This window comes from Rutilus rutilus, assembly GCF_951802725.1.
Source record: "Rutilus rutilus genome assembly, chromosome: 4".
In the NCBI taxonomy this organism is placed as follows: Eukaryota; Metazoa; Chordata; class Actinopteri; order Cypriniformes; family Leuciscidae; genus Rutilus; species Rutilus rutilus.
Genome location: NC_140212.1, coordinates 36,971,789 through 36,996,196, shown reverse-complemented (window position 1 = coordinate 36,996,196; position 24,408 = coordinate 36,971,789). Strand labels below are relative to the sequence as shown.

At 38.3% G+C, this 24,408-nt stretch overlaps 2 protein-coding genes across 2 annotated transcripts in view; both read right to left on the bottom strand.

The window, feature by feature from the left end:
• The window catches only part of LOC311289228 (uncharacterized protein), a 213,321-nt gene that overhangs the window by 50,861 nt on the left and 138,052 nt on the right, over nt 1-24,408 (bottom strand). The gene's annotated exons all lie outside the window — the stretch shown is intronic.
• LOC311290058 (uncharacterized protein) lies at nt 2,240-3,213 on the bottom strand. Its single transcript, XM_084408359.1, has 2 exons — nt 3,146-3,213; nt 2,240-2,714 (listed from the first exon to the last, which is right to left on the bottom strand). The coding sequence occupies exons 1-2, from the start codon at nt 3,182-3,184 to the stop codon at nt 2,403-2,405; spliced, it is 351 nt and encodes a 116-aa protein (XP_084264485.1). The 5' UTR covers nt 3,185-3,213; the 3' UTR covers nt 2,240-2,402.

Here is a 24,408-nt window from a genome sequence, read left to right as displayed (position 1 = left end):
CAGGCACGGAAAACAAGTCCTGCAGCTCTGCAAAAGCCTGGGTCTGTACATAGCTAACAGCAGAACAAAGGGGGATTCTCTGGGTCGCTTCACCTACTGCTCATATCTCGGCAGCAGCACAGTAGATTACGCCATCACAGATATAGACAACAAGAAAATCAACTATTTCACAGTGATGCCACAGCTGCCGTTATCAGACCACAGTCACACAGTCCTCAGCCTGAACAGATCCGGGAATCTCCGGCCTTATTCAGATCAGAAGGTTAAACTGCACCCCCTCCCCGCCAGATTCATATGGAGTAAAGACAGTCCTGCCCAGTATGAAGCCCAGCTCCACAGCACTCATGTTCAGAACATGATAGATGCTTTTCTATTTACTTCATTTAGCGAAGAGAAGAAAATGATCAATTTAGCAACTCATCAATTAAATGAAATATTTTCTACAGTTGTCAGAAAAGCCCTGAGAAAAAGAAAAAAATATAGATGTAAGAAAGAAATGGCTAAAGATGATTGGTTTGATAAGGAATGCCAAAAATTAAGAAAAGATTTACGATCATTATCAAATATAAAACACAGAGACCCTGCAAACCTACAAACACGAGACGAATATCAGCAAACCCTCAAAACATATAAGTCACTTCTAATACAGAAAAAAGCTGATCACATGAAAGCAAAGCTTAATAAGATTGAGGAGGCAGTCGATCAGAATAATTTTTGGGAATTATGGAATAATTTAGATAAATCAAAAGAACCCAAACACATTCCCATCTATGACTCAAACATCCGGACAGAACATTTTGGAAAACTCTATTCACAAAACGAACCAACCCTCACCCAAAAACATCTGACCTCTCAACTATACACCCTGGAACGCACTGTAAAAGACCAGCTCAACCAGTTAGACCAGCCCATATTACTACAGGAACTGACAGACAAGATCAAATCCCTAAAAAATAAAAAAATCCTGTGGCGTGGATTTAATATCTAATGAGATGCTGAAACACAGCAGCTCCAAACTGAAAGAGGCAATTCTGAAATTATTCAATCTTTTATTAAAATCAGGACACTTTCCTGAGATCTGGAAAGAAAATTTGATTACACCAATTTTTAAACAAGGTGAGAAGTATGACCCAAATAACTATAGGGGCATCACAGTGAGCAGCAACCTGGGCAAACTCTTCTGCTCCATCATCAACGACAGACTAGTCCAGTTCATTCAAGAACACAAGATCCTCAACAGCTCTCAGATTGGGTTTATGCCTAAACAGAGAACATCAAATCACATCTACACACTCATACAAAAACACGTCCAACAAACAAAACAAGGGAAAATATTCGGCTGCTTCATTGATTTTAAAAAAGCCTTCGATTCGGTTTGGCATAATGGACTTTTCCTAAAACTAATTCAAAGTGGAATAGGAGGAAGGACATATGATATTATAAAGGACATTTACAATGGGAACAAATGCGGCGTCAAAATTAATGACAAACGTAGTGATTATTTCAGTCAAACTAAAGGAGTCCGTCAAGGCTGCAGCCTCAGCCCGACTCTATTTAATATCTACACTGAAAAAATATTTTCATTCATCCAATTAAAAAAATTTAGGGTAATGGTTCACATCTATATTTTATAACTTGAACCAATGAAAAATAAATAACTTACTCTAACCAATATTTTCTATGTCTGTGAAAACTATTTTATAAAACTTGGTACAAAGTAAATTTTTCATGTTGAAGAAAGTCAATTAATTTAAATTCAATTTTTGATCTAAACAAAAATATATAGATTTAATCAAAACAAAACTTCTCATTTAAGAAATATGTATTAGAAATTATTTGTTTTCTCCAATCAAATATATATAGATTTAATTAAACAATTATGTATCATTTTTAAAAATAAAAGTTTTTAAACAAACAAAAATATATGGATTTAATAAAAACATGTTTCCCATCAGGGAACATTGCTTAATATTTGATCTGATCCAAAATCTAATAAATAAAAAAAGACAAATAATTTACATTGCATAAAGATTTATTGACTTTCAAGTACTCATATTTTGACTTCAAGGGCTTGCAAACATTGAGAAAACAACAGTCTTATCAGCCTTAACTGAGAACAATGCAGTGAATTAGGGAGATGCAACAATTTCTCAGTTCACTATCTCTATCACTATCTAAAAAACAACACATTGTTGAAAAGTTTCGATTTCAACTAAACTTAACGCAATTTTATCTGAACTGGACTGCTTCAAGACATGGCAGGTACTACTACTGAAATACTGAACCTATTACTTTAACTATAGCCAGTCACTTAAACAAAACATTCTTTACGGGTATAAACTGGAATGTGTGGGAACCCTGAATTAGTCCTTTAATAACTAGAACTATTTAGAACTAGTCCTTTAAGCTCTATTGTAGAGCTGGTCATAGAGCCTCTTTACTTTGTTCGTCATGCTTTTTGGGTCCAGGTCCATGATGACTTTCTGGATATATTCAAATGTCAGTTTCAATGTCTTGGGATATTCCAGGTTGAAGGCATAAAGGAGGCCCAGGAGAATGGCAACAGCATTTGTGACAGAGGGCAAGCCGCTCAGAACCTCTTGTCCCTCTAGAACGATTCCAATGTTTGTGGGAATAGCTTGTGCATCTCTGATGACAAAGATGGCCATGGTTTCTTTCTGTAGAATTAGTTCAGCCTCTTCCTTTCCTGACACCTGGAAAATAATTTAGGAAGAAAAAAAAAGAATAAGGAATCATACAGGTTGGGTTTCCCCCCAGACTAAAGGTTAACAGAGCCCAAACTATTAGACTACATTCAGATGCTATTTTTTTTATTTAGATAACAAATAACTCAAAACAAATTGAATGCAAACACAAAATGCACAAAATTTTATAATTAGCATCTACTTCTAACTAATTATAAAATTAAGTTTTTACTCAAATTCGTTTTTGAAATATAAATATAACAGTCGCATAAACTTACCAGCGCATGGAACTCTGATTTTAGTGGAAAGGTATTGTATCTCTATTTGAAATTTGCCTACAGACTGTTTTCAGACATATATCTGAACATAGTCTGATGGCTAATTTTGAAGTTGACAGCCTTAGCTAGAATTTTCACATCGCTAAATTAATCTTGCCTTACCAGGAAATCCTTGATGAGGTCCTCCACTGCTTCTCCCATGTAGAGAATGAGACTTTTTATAGCAGTCTCTCTCTTAACCGCAATGTCAGTATCCTGCATCAAGATAGTAAAAAATCTAAAATGAAACTGGTTAAGTCGATCCATGCATTTACTGTGAGTCTGTGAAGGTTTGTTAAAGGTGCTCCAAGTCAGTGGTTCCCAACCTTTTTCCTTGGGGCCCCCCCTATGTACATATTTAACAATCCGTGACCCCTAATATATATTAGGGGTGTAACGGTTCACAAAATTCACGGTTCGGTTCAATACGATACACTTATGTCACGGTTTGGTTTGGTACGTTTCGGTACGTTTTTGATACAGCAAAAAGAAAGAAATACCAGAGAAATTTCCTTGATTTAATTTTTTTAAATTCTTTTTTATATTAAAACTAACATCATAAAGTATGATATTTTTTTACTTTGAGCAATTCTAGAGCTATAATTCACTCTTCTTATGAGTAGGGCTGTCACTTTTGTGAAAAAATCCTGTTCGATTTTTGAGACATAATTGTTCATTGAATCGATTGTAAAATCGATTTTCCCTGTCTAAAGACGTTTCCATTTTAAACGCAAAATATGGGCAAATCCACGGACAACAAACAGGCATTAGGACGAACGTAAAGAGGGCGTTTGAGACGTGCTCAAGTCTGCAATATTTCTGATGATTTATGGGCGTGAATTTTCGTGCACAATGACAAACAGGAGTGCAACATTCTCGAAATCAATAAGCAGAGTGGACTGCCATAACATCAATGAAAAACATTACCTCAGTCTTCAACATGGCTGCGTTTACGATTAGAAATGTCAAACAAATTTTGCCTACGTAGGCGATTGTAGACGCGTAGCCCGAATTTGTATCTGAATGCATGAGACTGTCATACCGGCAGAATTCACAGTTTTGTAGTAAAAAGAGACGCATTATGCAGAAGTATAATTTGCTGTTATGCGTGTTTGTCAGAGCCTGCAGTTGCTGTATGACGCGCGTTCGCTGCGGGCGTATCGTGACGAGCTGGACGCGCTCCGAGAAAAGACCGTTATAATCGATTCCCTATTTTCATTTTCGAAACTTGCGTTGGTTGGTCCAATCGATTGTGCAAGCGATTTTCGAACGTAAAGTGACAGCTCTACTTATGAGCATATAAAACAAAACAGCTCCTTGGTAAAAATTAAATGTTATATTGTAGTAGTTATAAACAAAGGTTTATTTTATTTCAGATTAACATTTGAGGGCAGCAATTGTATTGCTGGGTTTCCCGCAGCACTTTGGAACTAAGGCGGCCGCCTAAGCAACACACGCAAAAAAAAAAAAAAATTGTTACATCGCTTTTAAAAAGTTGGTGCTTAAATTAGCGTCAATTCATCCTTTGCAGGGAGTTTGATTGACATGCGATCTGAGTCAAACCAATCAAGTATCGAGTTCTCTTTCGGGCTTGAGACCTCGGAGACCTGGAGTGTTATTTAAAAAATGTATTTAGTTTTAGTCATATTTAGATTTTTAATTAGTTTTTTTTTAAACTTTCGGATTCAACCCATGTTCTCAAGCAGTGAAAAATAGAGGACACTGACAACGCGTTGACAGACAGACAGGACCGAGCAGGTAATATTTAATATGAAACAAAGTCTCAACTTTCAAATTTGGGCAGTATAAAACAAAACAGCTCCTTGGAAAATGCTCCGTTTGCTCCTCGAAATGAAACTTCCAGAACTTCTGAGGCGTTTCAGAATGGACTTAACTGACAGAGAGAAGGCAGAACTCGCTTCGTGTTTATTTTTCTTTATTTGGCAAAAAGCACAACACTTTGTTTTTATTGTGAGTATACACAAAAATAATACACACTTAACAGGATCGATTGATGTATGAAACTTGTTTGTAATATCAAAGTCAACAGAGCAAAATTAATCTCTTTTGAACTGATAAGAAAAAAAGCGAGCTGGTATCGCCAACGATACCGCCGACCCCAGGGGGTTAAGGATTTGTATAGATTCATAAAGATGAACAATAATGATGGTTAAGGATTTGTACAGATTCGTAAAGATGAACACTTTCTATTCAAGGTTGGAATACATTTGTGGATATTAAGATTTCATTTGTAGAGATTTACATAACATTGGTAGATATTTACATTAACATTACAATTTTAAAAGAGAGGACCTTGAAAATTAGTTAAAAGGGCACAGACGGCCCACAGTTGGTTAACGGAGCCCACCAGTGTCATGGGTAAGACTTTATCATAAATATGGTACTCTTTAATCCGCCTAATAGCACGCTCTACATGAATTCGCAGTCTTGCTATCGCTTGAGTCTTTCGTACTTCGTCTGCAGTGAAGTGTCCACTTGGGCCTAAAAAAGGAGGAATTACAAGGGGGACATGTCTTTCAGAGAGAAGGTCCTTGATGAGAAAGCCTTTATCAGCCATTACCATATCTCCTTCTTCGAGAACAGAAAGGATACCTGATTTTTTGGTCATTTCTTTGTCAGATATTGAACCTGTATATAAGTCACTGACAAAAGTCACTTCACCTGAGGGGGCAATGCCTATTAGGCCCTTAAATGTGGTGTTACCTTTGTAGTGTGAATAAATCGCTGAGTTAAGGACCTTGGAGCTAGGTTTCTGTACATGAATTTCTGTGCAATCCAATATAACTCTAGTAGCCGGGAACGTGCATTTAAAACAATCTGGCATAAGTTCATCCACAGTTATCCTTGAAGGCCACATTGGAAGTGATCCCAACATAAAATACAAAAAATTGACCCAGGTCACACAGATCCTGCTTACTGTTGACTGTGATACATGGAAACGGGTTGCAAGATCCTGCTCAGGAAATCCCTGCCTTAACCTACAAAGAAAAAGAAAAAACTGGTCCATAGTGGACAATTTAGAGGCGCTAAAGCCTTGACAAAGTACCTCCCCACTTGTATGTTTAAGTCGCTGAGCCTGACTCCATCCCACCATATTTTCTGCAGTAGGTTGCAGGGCCATAAACACAGCTTTACATGTATCATAATCTGGGAACCCTGTATAAAATGAAATCTGTTTATCATCACCTTGAAAATGTGAAATCCAAAACTGTTTTTGTTGAAGCTCTAAAATTAAAAGTTCTTGATCACCGATGGTCTTGCGGGCTTCCTCAAGTTGATCTTGAAGTGAGGGAGGCAGTGCAGCATATTCATGGCCTGGGTGCGGAGGGGGTGTCTCTTCACTGGAAGTATAAGAGAAACATATTGATGGACACATTAGGTGTTTTACAATGATACTCATGCTCAATTCATGTAACCAATTACATCTTTTACGTACCTCAACACATTCACACCATGTCGATCATCGAGATCCGTGGAAACATGACTGGAAATCATCAACAGAGAAATACTGTCACTACACAGTTAATAAATGCATTACAAACTAGTAACTTAATTCATCTAAATACTACCTTGCAGTTCTAACAACACTCCTCCTCTCTGGTCTGACAGAACTCCATGCACAGCTCCCTGTTTCAACTTGGTGATGCCAGTCTTGCTTTTCACAAGGCAGTCTGGGAGGAAATGCTCCGAGCACACTTTTGTGTATTTGTTTATCTGCATCAGCAAATAAAATGTAATCATATAAAAATTTTTACATGTATAATTTTATTGATCAGACTCAATCTGACTCCTGTACATCCTCCTCCTAGCTAGGAAAACTGATGTGATGTGTTCCCTAGGTTAGCTTATGACTAGAAGCTAATACAGGGTTCCAGACTGCGACCAAAATGGTCGCATATTCGACCTTTTTTGAGAAATTTTATGTGGTCGCATTTGTGCGAGTGCATGGTCATGTACTACTCGGTTAGAGGCGTAAATCATAAGTCAGCAGCCATGTCACCCTGTAGCCCAAGACTGGTTGCCCACTGAAGCTAAGCAGGGCTGAGCCTGGTTAGTACCTGGATGGGAGACCTCCTGAGAAAACCAGGTTGCTGCTGGAAGAGGTGTTAGTGAGGCCAGCAGGGGGTGCTCACCCTGTGGTCTGTGTGGGTCCTAATGCCCCAGTATAGTGATGGGGACACTATACTGTCAAAGAGCACCGTCCTTCGGATGAGACGTAAAACCGAGGTCCTGACTCTCTGTGGTCATTAAAAATCCCAGGATGTCTTTCGAAAGAGTAGGGGTGTAACCCCGGCATCCTGGCCAAATTTGCCCCTTGGCCTCTGTCCATCATGGCCTCCTAATCATCCTCATATACTGATTGGCTTCATCACTGTCTCCTCTCCACCAGTAAGCTGGTGTGTGGTGGGCGTTCTGACGCAATATGGCTGCCGTCGCATCATCCAGGTGGATGCTGCACATTGGTGGTGGTTGAGGAGATCCCCCCTTCTATGTAAAGCGCTTTGAGTGCCGAGAAAAGCGCTATATAAATGTAATGAATTATTATTATTATTATTATTAAATTCACGCATGAATTTTCCTGCATTGAACTTGTTTAAGCGCCTGCCAAAGTGAATTTTTGTCCCGCCAAAGTCTTATTTGATCGGTGAGTAATGTAGATGAACTGCTGCGCTTGTGACAGGGTGCATGAAAGAACGAGCAGAGAGAGAGAGAGAGAGAGAGAGAGAGAGAGAGAGAGAGAAAGAGAGAGCTGGTCGCGCGCTCTCTCTCTCTCTCTCTCTCTCTCTCTCTTCGGAGCCAGGCGAAAGTGTAAACAAGACTTCACCGTCTCCAAACTAAGCGCTGTCTTGCTCTCTCTCCCCCTCGCACATATTAATCAAAATAAATCGACACGGTGGTAAAAGGTCGGAAGACCAAAGTTCCATGTGGAGCATTCGGAGATATTTTTTTCCTGAATTACCGCTGGGTGTGAATTGTGCTAAATAACTTGCCTTATCTTCTCTGAAAAGCATTACGGACATTCAGCTGACATAAAACAACACTTTAATTAAATGAAAAAAACTATCCAGTGATGAAATGTTTTCTGTGTTGACACAAATCTTGGATGTCCATGTCCTAACTGCTGGGATAATCACACAACGCGATTCATTTTAATGAATGGTTAAAACAACTGATCTTTCCAACAGTGAACTCAGGAGACGTCTGAATTGGTGTATAACTAATCAGTAACACTTTACAATAAGGTTCTATTTATTACATAAATTATATAAAAAGTACAGTTTGCTTAGTCAAGCTTAAGATTTAAAATACATAAAACCACTTGTGACTACAAGTATATACAAAAGCATATGACTACATTTTTCCACACAGTGCTATCAAGAATCGATAAGAGAATCGTTAAAGAATCGGATCGATAAGCAGAATCGTCAGTGGCATTATTATTGATAAAATCGTATCAATTCCCATCCCTATGTGAAGACAGTAAAATTATAATCAAACATTAAAGAACATACATGTTTTTTAATAGTTTTTTGGAGAGTTAAAAGATTAAAACATTTTGCTAACATGAGGTCTTGTGTCACTGTCAGTCTTTTTACATCAGTGCAAAACTAGGGTATGCCTATGCAGATTAAGACCACTATTCATCAGCATGCATTGATTAATCCCATGGCATGTAGCAAAAAAAAAAAAAAAAAAGGTGCGACCAAATCATATGCTGGTGCAATATCCAGGAGGCGTTCCTAGGAGGGGGGGTACTGTCACGGTTCACAGATTCATTGTTTCCTTCTTGTCTCGTGCATCTGTTGTTGTGTGTGTGCGTGTGTGTGGGCGTGACCGGATCGTTACCACTGATCAGCAGCACAGCTGATTGTCAGTAGCAGCACCAGCTGAAGCTCATCAACTCATCCTTAAATACTCACTGGTTTCTCCTCTCCACTGTCAGATCGTTGTTGTATTCCCCGGGATGTGTTGTGTCCTCTGATCCTGTGTTGGCATTCCTGTTCCGTGCTTTGGTGTCGTGAGTTGGTGTTCCTGTTTGATGTCTCCATTGTTCTTCATTCCTCGTCTGGATTCACCATCTTCATCAGCGCACTTCACCACTCACCACCTGCTTTCTGTGTTTGGCCATCGAGGTCCCTGCGCCACTCATCATCACCTGACTCAAGTCTTACGAACTTTACATTTTATAATAAAGAGCTGTTTGATTACACTCGCGCTTGCTTCCTCGCCTTCTGTCGTGATAATAAAAGCATACATCTAGCTTACACATTTACCCAAATTATCATACGCCTGTTTAACCGAAGTTAATTTGGGTGGGTTTCTCCATCCCCAATGTCACTTCTCTGTGTTTTACGGCCCTGACGAGAACGTCAGTCTCCTCGGCTGTGAACCGCTCCTGGCGTGCGTCTGGCAAATCCGCCGTTATAATAGCAATCCGCCATGGAACAAGCGCGCCTGCTCTTAAAGGGAATGTGAGATGATGCTCTGATTGGTTTATTCCACGTTACGCCAAAACCACACCTATGAATAATGAAGCTACTTCAGACCAACCCATTTTAGATTTGCGTCGGGCGCAAGAGTCATTTATCCCGCCGGTATAATAGCAACAGCGCCCACAAAGACCCGCCCACAAAGTTACTTGCGTTTCGCGCTTGATACTTGCGTTTCAGGGGTCTCATTTATAAAACTGTGCATAGGAACTTTACTAAAAGTGTACATGCGCCCGAAAGCCAAAAAAGGCGTACGCAAAAAAATATTCAGACTTATAAAACAGTTCGTACGCCAGAACCTGCGCAGAATTCACTTTATAAATACCAGTCAGCGGAAGATTGTGCGCACATGTGTCTCCACCCCGAAATAACCATATATGGAGCTTACAACGCCTAGTTTTACTATGCAGATCCTCATCTGCATATCATTTACATATGATTATTCATCCACGTTAGAGCCCGAAGCCATTTGTTTTGAGAATAATGGCTGGCTGATGAAGTTATTGGCTGGCTAGCCGGCTCAGCCAAAACCTAAATGGCTGCTGCAGCCGCCAAACTTTTCATAGCTGCAAATGGCTGAAGCCATGTTTTTTGGAATAAAATTTTATATATATCAGGCTAGGAATAATATATTTACAAATCCCTCTGTAAATGTCTTCATAATATAACTAGGTACTACTGAAGTGGAGATTTCGGACTTGGAGTATGAGAGAAAGGTCATTTTGAGAAAACGGGCTTTAAAGATTTATCATCAGCCAATGAAATCGCGCATTCAGTCTTTTTTACTTTCAAGATTGGTTGCTGATAAAAAGGAAATGACCATATTTGGATCTGACAGCATTGTACAGGAGAGAGAGAGAGCTGCCTAACGATGCATGTGATGAGAGGGTGACGGAAGAGATCACGGAGATGTTGATTAAGAACGCAAACTTTTGTTGAATGTATGAGAAATCTACAGACGCAAACAGACGAAGTGTAGTAAAATAAAGACCTACTGTGTATTTCGGACTTTTTTTCACCACAAGTCTGAAAGAAGACATGTATTTGAAGACAAATATCCAAAAATCTCAAAATTGACCAGTAAAAAAAAAAAACGATGTTTTTGCCTGCAGTGTCTCGCCTTAATATAAACACACACTGTTATCAGTATTATTATGGACAAAGTTTTGCACATTTCACTTCAATGTACACTGAAGCATGCGTCGTGAATTAGAAACGGTGGTTTGTTACTGCAGTAATATCACGTTCAGTGCTATAAATCTCTCCGTTCCAGAATATTTGGTTCATAACGTCAATCTTTGTTTCAGGTGTTTGTGCAACCGTGCCCTGAAGATTTAACAAAAGTCTGGGTAACGTTAGGCCTAAGTAAAAAAAAAAAAAGTAAGTAGGAATTAGGAAAGTATGTGAGAAGTGAGATCAAAATTACCTTGCTTACTTCTTTCCGCCATTTCACCTCAGTGCGAGAAAAAAATGCATTGCTTCTTCTGTATGGAAACCGAGCAATTTTAATTGGTCGTCAGTTCACTGTGAGTCTGTGTATCGTAGCAACGAGCACAAGACTGCTGTTATGAATACAGTGGGAAAATAGATCTCGTGTATTGTTTATATATTTCGTGTGTGTATGTCTCTATGTGATAGAATTATTATTTGATGCAAATAATTCTAGCCGGCTCAGCCAAACTTTATCAGATGGCGGCTCAATTTGGCTTACGAAATTATTGGCTGGCGGCGGCTGAAATTCTAAATGGCGCAAATGGCGGCGCCTGGCGGCGGCTTCGGGGTCTAATCCACGTGATAACGTTTAACGGTACAAGACACATTACATTAATAAAAATCATGTAGTTGCCTATCCTTGCCTTGTTTTTGAATACATAAATCAAATAATGTATAAAATACATTCACATTTTTCTCAATCTTTTCCACTGGCCGAATTGTATTTTTAATGGAAACAGATAGGCCTTGGGCATTATTTGCATGAATCTATTTTCTCAGACAATCTGGTATTATCATGATAAGCAATTATCTCTGTGGTTAAAACATTAAAACAGCACGCCACAGTGTTCGAAAACATCGCATCCACAACAAATATTTCTATTGATTGAATTTGAATATAAAAAATGTTGTAACTTCTCAGTAATGATTTCATGTTTAAGTGTTTAACTCCATTAATTTGAATGGCATATTTAATCTAAATGTTTATATCAGAAGTAAAACATAGTTTAAATCATTATTTTATTTATTTAAACTGTTATTTGCGTCAGTTTCACTAAACGGCCCAACGCGCTCGCTGGCACGGACATTTAAGAAGGGATGGATATTTGCTTCAAGTGACAGGCTTGGTGAGTGAAATTATATTTGTATTATCTTTCTGTATATGTTTAATTTTCTTTAGATTTTCTGTCTAAAAGTGACCAAAAAGACACTTAACTCCAGCTCACCATCGGTGTCGCCAACCTGCTCCATCTCCAAAACGTTCGTACGCATGGGTCAGAGTTTGCGTGCAGGTGCGCAAATTTTCCCGTCAAGTTTGTTTTTATAAATCACAACTTATGCGTCGGAAGTGGCGTACGCCTCTTTCAGGGCCTGTTTTGTGCGTACGCAACGGTTATAAATGAGGCCCCAGATCGTTAAAATAGGGCCCTATAAGTATCTCACTAGTTCAACTTTCCTGTATGATCTGGCCTGCATGAAGGACATCTTAAGAGAACTGCAGAGCCTTTTGCTGAAATTGCAGCAAAGAGACTCCTCACTTGTCAGAAGTTTTTCCTATGTGCAACACACTGTCAAAATCCTTTCAGCAATGAAAACATGGGCTGGGAAGTCTATCTCCAAGGCTGAGCAGTGTGTGTCAGTTGGCCAGTTCAAAGGTGTCACCCTTGTTGGTGACCGTGCAGGAAAGATCAATAGACATCAGTTTTTTCAGGCAGTTGTGGACAACTTGACTGCTCACATGCCAGCCGATGATCTGGTGCAACTGATCCAGCCCCTTGATAAATCTACCAGGCCAGAAAAGCTGGAAGACCTCATTTTATATGGGGAAGCAGAGGTCCACTTGTTTGCCAAGTTGCTTGGAGAGCGAAGCAGAGAGGCAGTAGAGGATTTCAGGGATTTAAAACATGGCAGAAAGGAAGGAGACACACTTAAACGGCTTATAACTGCAAGCAAGACCTATATGGCAACCTCTGTGGAATGCGAGAGAGGGTTTTCTGCATTGAATGACACTGACAGGAAAGCAAGTAATAAACTGCGTGTCGACAGTCTCACCGCTCTTCTGTTTTTGGATTTGAATGGGCCACCAATAGACAGCTTTGACCTCACTCCATTTGTAGAGTCTTGGGGGAAAGCTGGCCATCGCCTTTCAACATCACGGGTTTAGTGATGGCAAAGATTGCCAGCCAAGACCACTGTGGTCAGTTTTTTCAAGATAATTTAATGAATGAGTCTTAGCTTTTCAGTGTAACATGATTGATTGATACCCTTAACTTGTAAAAAATACATAATTGGTTGATTGATTTAACTTTTCATTGTAACATGATTGATTGATACACTTAACTTGTAAAGATACTTAACTGGTTGATTGATTTACATTTTCATTGTAACATGATATATCAATCAATAAAAGTCTTACCTTTGAATGTAACATTTTTGATTGACAGTCTTTTAAAGCTTTCAAAGGTGATGTTGTTTGCTTGACTTATCATAGTAACATGACTGATTGATTGATAGATACATACTCTTAACTTAATATATACATAATTGGTTAATTGTCAAAACTTTGTCAATGTAACATGATCGTTTTATTAATATCTTAACTTTGAGAAGTACCTTGATTGATTGATTGATTGATACTCTTAACTTGTAAAGATACATAATTGGTTAATTGTCTTAACTTTTCAATGTAGTTTGATTGATAATAATAACTGTTGAGGTTTACATGATGGATTGATACATTCGTAATCCTAAATTTTTATAGTAAAATGATCTTGCTTTGCAAAGCACATACACCCTTCTGTGTTGTTGCATATGAATCTACACAAAACTGGAACGTATATGCTAAGATGAGGCATCGATCGAAATAAATATGGTGGAAATAAATACTGACGAACTAAAAGAAATGCACAGTGTAGGCTGCAAATGCCTGATATACGAATGGGTTTAAAAGTGGTGGCCATACATTTGTCTAATATTTCACTGCCTATGTAACATAGTGATAGCCAACATTTGAAAAACATTGAGAAGCAAGATCGCTATGGTTTAACCTGATGTCTCTCTTCCACTCAGCTGCCATGAGCAGCGCTGCTGCTTAACTTAAAAACTTTAGGCCTACAATCGCACACCATAGCTATACTGTTATATATTACTATATATATATGTAACAAGTTAGCTCAAAGGGGAAATGTTAATAAAAACTCATAATTATCAATTATGATTAATTATTAATATTTGGGTCAGTTAATTGGATTAACTTGAGGTAGCTAAATTAATATTACAATCAATTAATCAGTTCCAACAAACTCTTCTGATTATTCATTTATTCTAAGAAAAGTGTATCTTTCATGGCCACCGAAAAATAATTATTCCTTAACATGTACAGCACTTAGAGCATGTAACAAGATCAAGATCGTAAAATGGACTTTGTTGCAAGCAGAGAATCAGAAACCAAATACATATTGTGCACAAGTTTTATTAAGTAAATCACAAACATAACTAAACTAAATGGGGGTCCCCACAGTGTCATTCAGAGTGTCAACTTGAAGAAGCAGCAGTAGAGGCCAGAAGAGAAGAGAGGGAGTGACTTTGAATTTGTCTCTAATAAAGCCTGAGAAAGGCCCCACCTCTCCGGGTTTGCTTGACCAATGAGATGGGTGGAATTTCCAAGCGGGAAATTCCTCTGTGGTTGATTTATGAATCTTGGTTCTCATTGGTTTCTGATGAAGAAACTAAGAAAGATTCTTGTAATACTAATATGTTGCACAGCTATCGGCATATCATGTACACAATCATTTCGATCTTCAAAGTACCAATTTATAGAGACCAAACATGGTATAAGTGAGGTTACATTGACCGTTGGTTCTTTAATAAAATACATAGTATCAAAGAGATGTTTGGTGTTTGGGATGCATGTTAATTTCATGTTAATCAGTTCATCTATAAATGAATGCAGGAGAGTTTGTTCTAATGTCTGTGGGTTTTGTGGCAGGGGCCCTGTTCACATTGCTAAGAGTCATAAAAACAACTTATCTGATCGTGGTCATGGTAACTAAGACCTTCTTGCCCTGTTTGGGGGGATGGGGCCACAGATCCCAGAGTGTGTTTTAAATATCATTTGTTATATTATAACATATATATATATATATATATATATATATATATATATATATATATATATATATATATATATATATATATATATAGTTCCATAGATATACTGACACGGGGAGAGGTTTAATGAGGCGATTTATCATTTTGTGCAATTTCATTTTTAATGTCTTAACAAGAGGGAATCTACACTAATATTCAGGGAATTTTGCATATTGATCATGTGTGTAGTAAGCCTATATAAAATGGAGAGTAACGTCATCAGTCAAAATAGATGTACCCCCCCCGAAGCTCACGGTATAATTCGAACACTGGGGTGGATGATTTGTTTTTTGGCTGTGGATTCGGGTGACATTAGAGCTGATCCGCGCATCTCTAACGTCCACACATGCGCACTGTTCAAAAACAACAATCTCTTGATCAAACTAAAAGACGTAAATTACATTTGTATGTATTCGCAATAAAAGATATAGATTGTATTGAATGTCAGCTTGCTTATTTGGCTCAAAATAAGGATTTATTGAGTCCACATGTCATGCATAAAAGAAATTATGCTTCTAACTAAACAAAAAAAAAAAGATGTATTATGAATTTTTAATGCCAGACAAGTAATTTGGTGAGGTCAATTTGTAAATAAAGAGTACACACCTGTGCACATATATATTCAAATGCGCATACCTATAGACTGAACACGTGATGCGCATGTGCATGCCATCAGCGTTTTCACAAATTTGCAGGTTTTTAAGTTTACACTGAGATGATAACCTTTTTTAAAAATTTCAAGAACCTATTTCAAGGTTTGCATTCTCGAGCCACCAAACACTGTTGTTGAACAAATGAGCGGGCCGAACGCTTCTGTTAGAGCGCTGTTGTGTTAGCGGCTTTATAGTTAATAACTAATGATCTTTGCAACGGAAGTGAATCAATCAAAACTAACTTTCGTTAGTAAATAACTTTAATCCTACATCTTTATTTAGCAATCTCTGTTACTTTAATTTCCTATTATCACTGTAAAGCTGCTTTCAAACAATCTTATGTTGTTAAAAGCACTATATAAGTGAAGGTGACTTGACTGTTTCAACCTCACAACTTTGCGATGCTTTTTGTGAATGTTCATTGAAACTATGGTTTCGGGAAACACAGAAAAAAGTATGGTGGATTATATCATACATATTTTACCTATGACAAGCACCACTAATAATAATAACAATAATAATAATAATTATAATAATAAGTACGATGGACCACTAATGAAAGCGTTTGATAAAAGTTGTATTCTCCTGCCTAATCCCTTCGTGTGAAGAAAGAGCTGTAGTTTTATTTGAAATGTCTTGGGTTGAGGTTGAGCAAGTCAAGCTGATATTACACAAACAACATCTGCAGGGTTGCCAACTCAAGCAATTGACACTGTTCTCATGCTCACATGCCAAACATCCGTTTTCTCACGCAGTGAAAAATCTTAAAGCAGAAGACCAGAGAAATGTGGCTTTCAAGTGAAAGATATTAATCTTTCGTTTGAAAGCCACATTTCTAGCATCAGTAAAAACACATTTTTCCATCTGTCGCCTCTGGCTTGCTTAGTTAGGAACACTTACATTTAAACATCTGACTTTATTGATGCTAGTATACGAGAACTGAACTGAGCTGGATGATGAATTTTATTTTTGCAAACTGGTTATAGATGTAATGAACTAAATTATTAAATTAATGATCTTAACAACTCAACTGAATCAACACTAAAGTACAACAGACAAAATGCCTAATTTTCCTGTTAAGACTGTAAAAATGCTTTGTAACAATCTGTATTGGATAAAGCGCTGTATAAATAAAGTTGACTTGACCGATGCCGACAGAAAAAGACAGAGCAGGTTACTTTTGATATGAAACAAATTCTCAGCTTTCAAATTCTGTCAATTTTACTACAAAATGAAACAATAAACACTGTTTTCGCACTCTTTAATGACCGGCACATGAACCGATCATCTCTTCCTCTTTACTGCTAGTTAATAGTAAATAAACATGAATGAATATCAGAAGAAATGTTGAAAGATACAGTACAGCTTACTGAAATTAATCATGTCTCATGTAACTATATACTATATGTAGTGTTATATTTACCTTAGTATGCAAGAAAAACATCTCAGGTTATGTATGTCACGGTTCATGAATCCACTGTCTCCCTCTTGTGTGTGTGTGTGTGTGTGTGTGTGTGTGTGTGTGTGTGTGTGTGTGTGATGTGTGCCCTTGTTTATATTACATTGTGGGGACCAAATGTCCCCATAAGAATAGTAAAACCTGAGATCACCTACATTGTGGGGACCAGCCAGCTGTCCCCACTTTTCAAAAGGCTTATAAATCACACAGGACGAGTTGTTTTGAGAAAGTAAAAATGCAGAATGTTTCCTGTGATGGGTAGGTTTAGGGGTAGGGTTAGTGTAAGGGGACAGAATATACAGTTTGTACAGTATAAAAACCATTACGTCTATGGAGAGTCCCCACAAAGATAGTGAACCAGACAGATAGTGTGTGTGTGTGTGTGTGTGTGTGTGTGTGTGTGTGTGTGTGTGTGTGTGTGTGTGTGTGTGGGTGTGGTGGGTGGGTGGGTGGGTGGGTGTGGTATCCAATCTCAGGTTGATTATTAGCACCAGCTGTAATCACTTCCCTTTCCCTTTATATGTTCAGTGATTACTGTCTCATGTTGTCAGATCGTTGTGGCTTCCCTGGTGTCCTGTCCTGTTTTGTTCCAGTGTTCTTCTCTCACCTTCCTCGTGTGGATTATCTTCGTTGTGCATCGTCTTTGTTTGGATTGTTTGTTCCCTGGATTCCTGAGCACGCCGATCACCGCACACCATCACCGGGTTGCCCGTCGAAGTCCCTGCGTCATATTTCACCTAGTGTTTGTCCTCTGACCTGTTGTCTTATTCTACGAAGGTCTTATTTTTTCAGATGACGCTATGGGGAACACCATCCACGTGAACCGGTGTCTTAAAGTTGATCCAGTCACAGCAATCGTTATTGACCGGTGACAGCCTATGATGTCACTACTAGTGCAACCCAGAAGTATAAAAGAGGTGCCTAGAGAACATGTTATCCACTTATTGTCTGAAGGGACTGTTCAGCAGGCAACCCCGAGGCATGGCTAGCGACGCAGTGTCTCGTTCCCTGTTCTCAGGGACCAAAGGTTACAGTCGTAACCTGAGACGTTCCCTTTTGACGCACTGCGTCGATGATGCTATAGGGAATGATATACAAACCCACCATGCTGAGGAGAGTGCATGCCAAATTATGGCTATGACAAAAACATCAGAAATGGCAGTTTTACTGAAATGCCAAAAACACTCTTCCTTCGGGTCACATACAGGCTGTCGGTGACAGTGTTCCCTACGGTCACTACCCAAGCTATAAGCCTCAAAGAAGTCTCTGATACAATGAAGGCCTACCAAAGCTGCACAAAGGCTTGGAACCAACCGCTTCCTTGGAAGGGGTTCCTTTAAGGGAATATGGACAGGGGGTCCGAAAAGGAGTCCCGTCTAGTCACTTTCTGATTGGGACTAAAGTCAACCCCACATGCCACCAGGGAGGCCGATCTGAGTCTCTCACATTATCTGCCTCTACCTGTGGAGGCATCCAATAGGGAGAGCTGCGATTAGTAGCAGTAGTTCACTCACAAAACGGATGTAGATAGAGACGGGCATCCTGGAGAGTAGAACTCAGCATAGCGCTTTATAACCCTTGCAAACGAGTAACTCTACTCGATCCTGGATCTACACAGTGCTTTGAAACATTGTGGTGGCTGGGCACTCTAAAAGGACCATAATAAGGTGAGCGCCTCCAGCTTAGGGTGGTCCTTATTTTTAAAGTCTCCAATTGTCATGCTCTTAACCCTTCAAATTGTTCCTTTATATAAGAAAATACAGCATGCCAATTTTTATGCCAGTAACATAATAATTACTGGTAGCTCAATAGCTTTAAACTTTCTGAGATTGATTTTCGTAAAAAACGATCATTTGAATTGGTATTGTACCTGGCTAGTAAAATTCCCCAAAAAATCTCCACATATTCCAAATGCTCCATATATTCCTAAATATGTATTTTAGATGCATATCTCAGTTTACTTATTGTAGAAACTAAATCCAAATTAATCCATCCATGACCTGGTTTAGCAAATTTACCTTTCCTGGTGGAATCAATACATATTTCTATTGATGATCACCTTGGTTATTGTTTGGGTTTAGGGCACATTTTTGGGTTTAAAAAATTACATTATGTTCCTTGAAATTGACCCGGAACTTTGGCCGAATCAAGCAGATTATCAGGAGGTACAGGCAATTATACATGCAATGAAAGTAGTCAATGATCACGCCGAGAGAGGAGTGGCTCTGATTCAAGAATACAATGGCTATCTCACACACTCTGAAGAACAATTGCAGTTTCTCCTTCATGTGGTGGAAGATCAACGACGGATCTATCCAGACTGCAAAAAGTCAACACTGGCTGCTGAGCATCAGAAATGAGGGATTGTTGAAAACTTTGTGCTTTTTTTGAGATTGTTGTCATGTCAGTGTTGCTCTGATTTCAATAAAATGTAGTTCATTTGCAGCAACTTTTAATATTACTTGCATATCACAATAACACCGCACAGCTTAACATAGGCAATCTTCCACATGATTGAGCTACCTCTAAATATCATTTTTTTTGTCAACATTTTTGCATATTTCCAATTTTGAAGTTAAAAGGAACAGTTTAAGAGGTTAAGACACTAACATTTTGCAAAAAAAAAAAAAATTAGACTTGATAAGGACCACCCTACTCCAGCTCTAGGACTGCTCTAACAGGGAGGCTCATGAGAGTTCTTCAACCTTCGGACCAGACTTAGGGCTAAACCCCGGCTAAAGTCTCAGAATCTAATTATGAGTTAAGAGGGTCAAAGTAGTCCAAACCATAAAAATGACAAAAACAGGTCATGTGTGTTTATTGCTGTAAATGGTAAGATTATACCAAGGGTTTTGAGATGCAATATTCAAATTTTAATTTATAACATGATAAATACTGAAATTAATGATTTTATTGACACTACATTATACTTTTGCGCAAAAAAAAAAAAAGAGATTCCGGACATGGGCTTCTTAAAGATTGATTTCAATCGTCTCTGGGTTTATTTCGGCGCAACAACACCTGCTGTTTCTTATATCATTCGGTTCAGGAACTTCTTTTCTACTTCTTTTCTATTAGAAAGCGTAAACAGACCGCACGAGCTGCAATCAGGTCAACACTAGTTAAGGCAAAAAAACAAAAAAACACTAAAGCCGGGTTCAGATGTCTGTGGAGATTGTTTTGCGTCATCACCATGTTTTAAGAGCATCTTATTTGTTTTGTAGCTCAGTATTCTACCAATAATAATAATCTTATTTTAAGGACATTCTAGGCTACATGTCATGTCAATATAATTCGTTTGCTGGATGGTGATGCGTCGTGTTGATGAACTACAGTATCTGACATGGTGACACCGAAGCATGAGCAGGAACGTAATCTCGGTGGAATTGCCCCAAATTATGATATAACCTGTTTTATAGCGGATTATTTTCTGGAGGATGATGGTGATGATGAATGGGATACAATCTTGGACGAAACTGACGAGGAATTTGACGGTAAGTTTTTGTCATTATTTTTTTTATGCAAAATGTATGTATACTGTAAATGTATACTGTCAGTGTTCAGCCAATGTAATGGTAACACAGAATTCATCCTGTGATGCAAAAAAAGTGTATTTAAATGTTTATCACATATTTGACGATTGGGATTGAGTTAATTACGTTTATGACATGATGTTTGTTTGATAAATTACACTCTGAATTGAACGATCTGCTTACCACCTATAGCCTTACCTGTTTCTTGTCCCTCTGCCTCAGAGTCAGACCGCTGCCTTCTAAAAATCAGTATCCTTACAAATGCTTTGAACAATTTAGAAAGTTGGTTGGAGAAACATGAGAATGAACCTCATTGGTTCTTGCTCAAGTGCGCTGCGTAACACGAGAATGAACCTCATTGGTTCTTGCTGAAGCTCAAACGTGCTGCGTAACACGTGAATGAACCTCGTTGGTTCTTGCAGAAGCGAGAATGAACCTCATTGGTTCTTGCACGTCAAGCGAACATGCTTGAGCTTCTGTTTACCACAACTGATGTGAGTTGATGAATGCTTATAAGTGATTAAAAGCACAAATTCAAACTGTTCATCATATAAAGTAATCTAATCTCTTCAGAAAATGTGGAATAAACCATTCAGTTCATATGGATTTGTTTTACAATCTCTTTATGAACTTTTTGAAGAGTCAAGGTGGTAGTTGCATGGCTGTCAAGGAGAGAGAGAAATCTCTCAGATTTAATTTATTTAAAAGATCTTCATTTGTGTTCTGAACATAAACGAAAGTCTTAAGGGTTTGGAACAACATGAGGGTGAATAATTGATGACAGAATTTTGAGTTTTGGGTAGGGTTGCCAACTCTCTGAAATGAAAATAAGGAACAGGGGACACGCCCCCGTGACAGGCCCCCCAAGGAATAATTAAAAAAAAAAATAACTCCTGAAATGATGACTTCTGGTGAATATTGTGGAAACTAATTGATATATTTAGATAAATATATTTAATACATTGTAGCATATTATAATACAACTTATAGGCCTATAGAATAGCAAAGTAGGCCTAATCAATATACAAGACTGAACCACATAAGTTAGCCTAGATGTGAAATATAAAGCCTATCATGATCATTTTGCCAACAATGAACCATGGATTTGTTTAGTTTATAATACATTTTATTTTTAACTTAAACAAATACAACATCTAACATTCAAAACTTCTGTAGCCTTGTGCAAACTTATTCAATAGAATTAGACTTCTAGAATGTTCTTTCCAGTGCAAAAAAATATATTTTTAATTTAATTAGACAACATTTTAAGGAGGTGTAGTGCAAATATATTTATATAATTATACTTCCATTATAGTTAACTTTCTTTCCAGTGCAAAACAATAATATAAAAACATAAATAAAAAAAGCTAATAAAGAAAATCTAAAATATTGCACTCAAATACTGCATTCAAGCAATACAACACCTGTATGTATGCACATGGAAAATCTCACAGAAATAAATAAACCTCCAGACTAAGCACATTGTGCAGCTATTTTTTCCATGTGTACTTTTTTGATTTCTTTACAATGTTAGGCTAAACTTGTAATATCTCTTTTAATATAATCACTTTCTTATGAACTAATTTGAGTCTTAAAATTACATAGCCTACCATATCAGCTGGAGACGTCTGACGGACAAGGAACCGTGACATCGCTCGGCCGTGTATTCATTGTCCCTCACGCATTCCAGCCACGGGTAGTCATTTTCCCATTCAATTCTACGGAGCCCCCCTAGTCCCACTTTGGCAAAAAAATTTTATTATAACTATCTTGTGGCCTCAAGATAGTAACTCGTGGCCTCAAGATACTAACTCGTGGCCTCAAGATAGTAACTCGTGGCCTCAAGATAGTAACTCGTTGCCTCAAGATAGTAACTCGTGGCCTCAAGATAGTAACTCGTGGCCTCAAGATAGTATATCTCGTGGCCTCAAGATAGTAACTCGTGGCCTCAAGATAGTAACTCGTGGCCTCAAGATACTAACTCGTGGCCACGAGAAAGTAAGTTTTTTCAAGGCGAACGTTCCCTTTAATGTTTCCATGGCGACGCGTCACGCGATACACTGCAGCCACAATATTAGATGTGTCGCTTTTATTTCGCTTTTCCTTTTTTATTCAAAATATTCACAAACTTGCTTACCATGTCATCAACTAGCCTATCTGAGAGTACGGCGCCACATTTAGAATGTTCAGCACTGCCAGATTCAAACTGTGCTTTCGCGCATTGGCTGGCGCTGAGCCAGAGTCAGACGCGTTCAGCGCTGTCATCACAACTAAGCAGTTTTTTCAACTTCATAATGTTTATTTTTGGTTTCAGATATTTAAATACACATAAGCACGAGTAAAACAATACATTTGGAGTTTGTAAAACACACTGATGTCTGTGAAGCAGCAATAACAATCTATTCAAATATAATTTGCCGACATGTGTTATTCATATTAGACAAACATAGTGCAAGACAAGGAACTATAAAGTTTACTCTATTCTTCTCAGTTCACGGGCCACTTTTTTGCATTTATTTCGGGAGAAACTGATGAATTTACGTGCTGTAAATCCGACTGACAGGACAACATTGCAGCGCCCATTTCATGTTATTATAGATCAAGATTATTTATAAAGGTTTTTAAACGAGCCCAGAGTCGGACGCGTTCAGCGCTGTCATCACAACTAAGCAGTTTTTCAACTTCATAATGTTTATTTTTGGTTTCAGATATTTAAATACATAAGCACGAGTAAAACAATACATTTGGAGTTTGTAAAACACACTGATGTCTGTGGAAGCAGCAATAACAATCTATTCAAATATAATTTCCCGACATGTGTTATTCATATTAGACAAACATAGTGTAAGAGTCAAGACAAGGAACTATAAAGTTTACTCTATTCTTCTCAGTTCATCGGCCACTTTCTTGCATTTATTTCGGGAGAAACTGATGAATTCACGTGCTGTAAATCCGACGGACAACATTGCAGCGCCCATAACGTTATAGATCAAGATTATTTAGAAAGGTTTTTAAACAACACACTCACTTACACGTACTGTATGTGAGAATCGGAATATCAGATAGGCTAGTTGATGACATGGTAAGCAAGTTTGTGAATATTTTGAATAAAAAAGGAAAAGCGAAATAAAAGCGACACATCTGTCATACAGTATTATTGTGGCTGCAGTGTATCGCGTGACGCGTCGCCATGGAAACATTAACATGGAAACGTTCGCCTTGAAAAAACTCACTTTCTCGTGGCCACGAGTTAGTATCTTGAGGCCACGAGTTACTATCTTGAGGCCACGAGTTAGTATCTTGAGGCCACGAGTTACTATCTTGAGGCCACGAGATATACTATCTTGAGGCCACGAGTTACTATCTTGAGGCCACGAGTTACTATCTTGAGGCCACGAGTTACTATCTTGAGGCCACAAGATAGTTATAATAATTTTTTTTTGCCAAAGTGGGACTAGGGGGGCTCCGTACAATTCTATATGTTTGTGCTCTTTTCTTTTTCGCCGGCTGCTCGGAGGAAGTAATTTTTACATTTCCCGCTGTTGTCACTTGTCGCCATCGTTGCTACGATACGTGACTCACAATGACTGAAACGACCAATTAAAAGGGCATTCTCTGATGATGTTCCAAGATGTTAAAAACGCTACGCTGATCATAGACAATCCGGGGGAGAAATTAGTAGCCTATCTACCGCACCGTCGGGTTTTTTTTTCACTGCACTGAATTGATTCTCAAAAATACGGAACAAAGTGTGTTCCGTATCAGTTCAATACGGAACAAGACTTTTATGTGTCAAATACGGAACGATTCCGTATTATACGGAACGGTTGGCAACCCTAGTTTTGGGTGAACCAACTCTTTAAGCTTT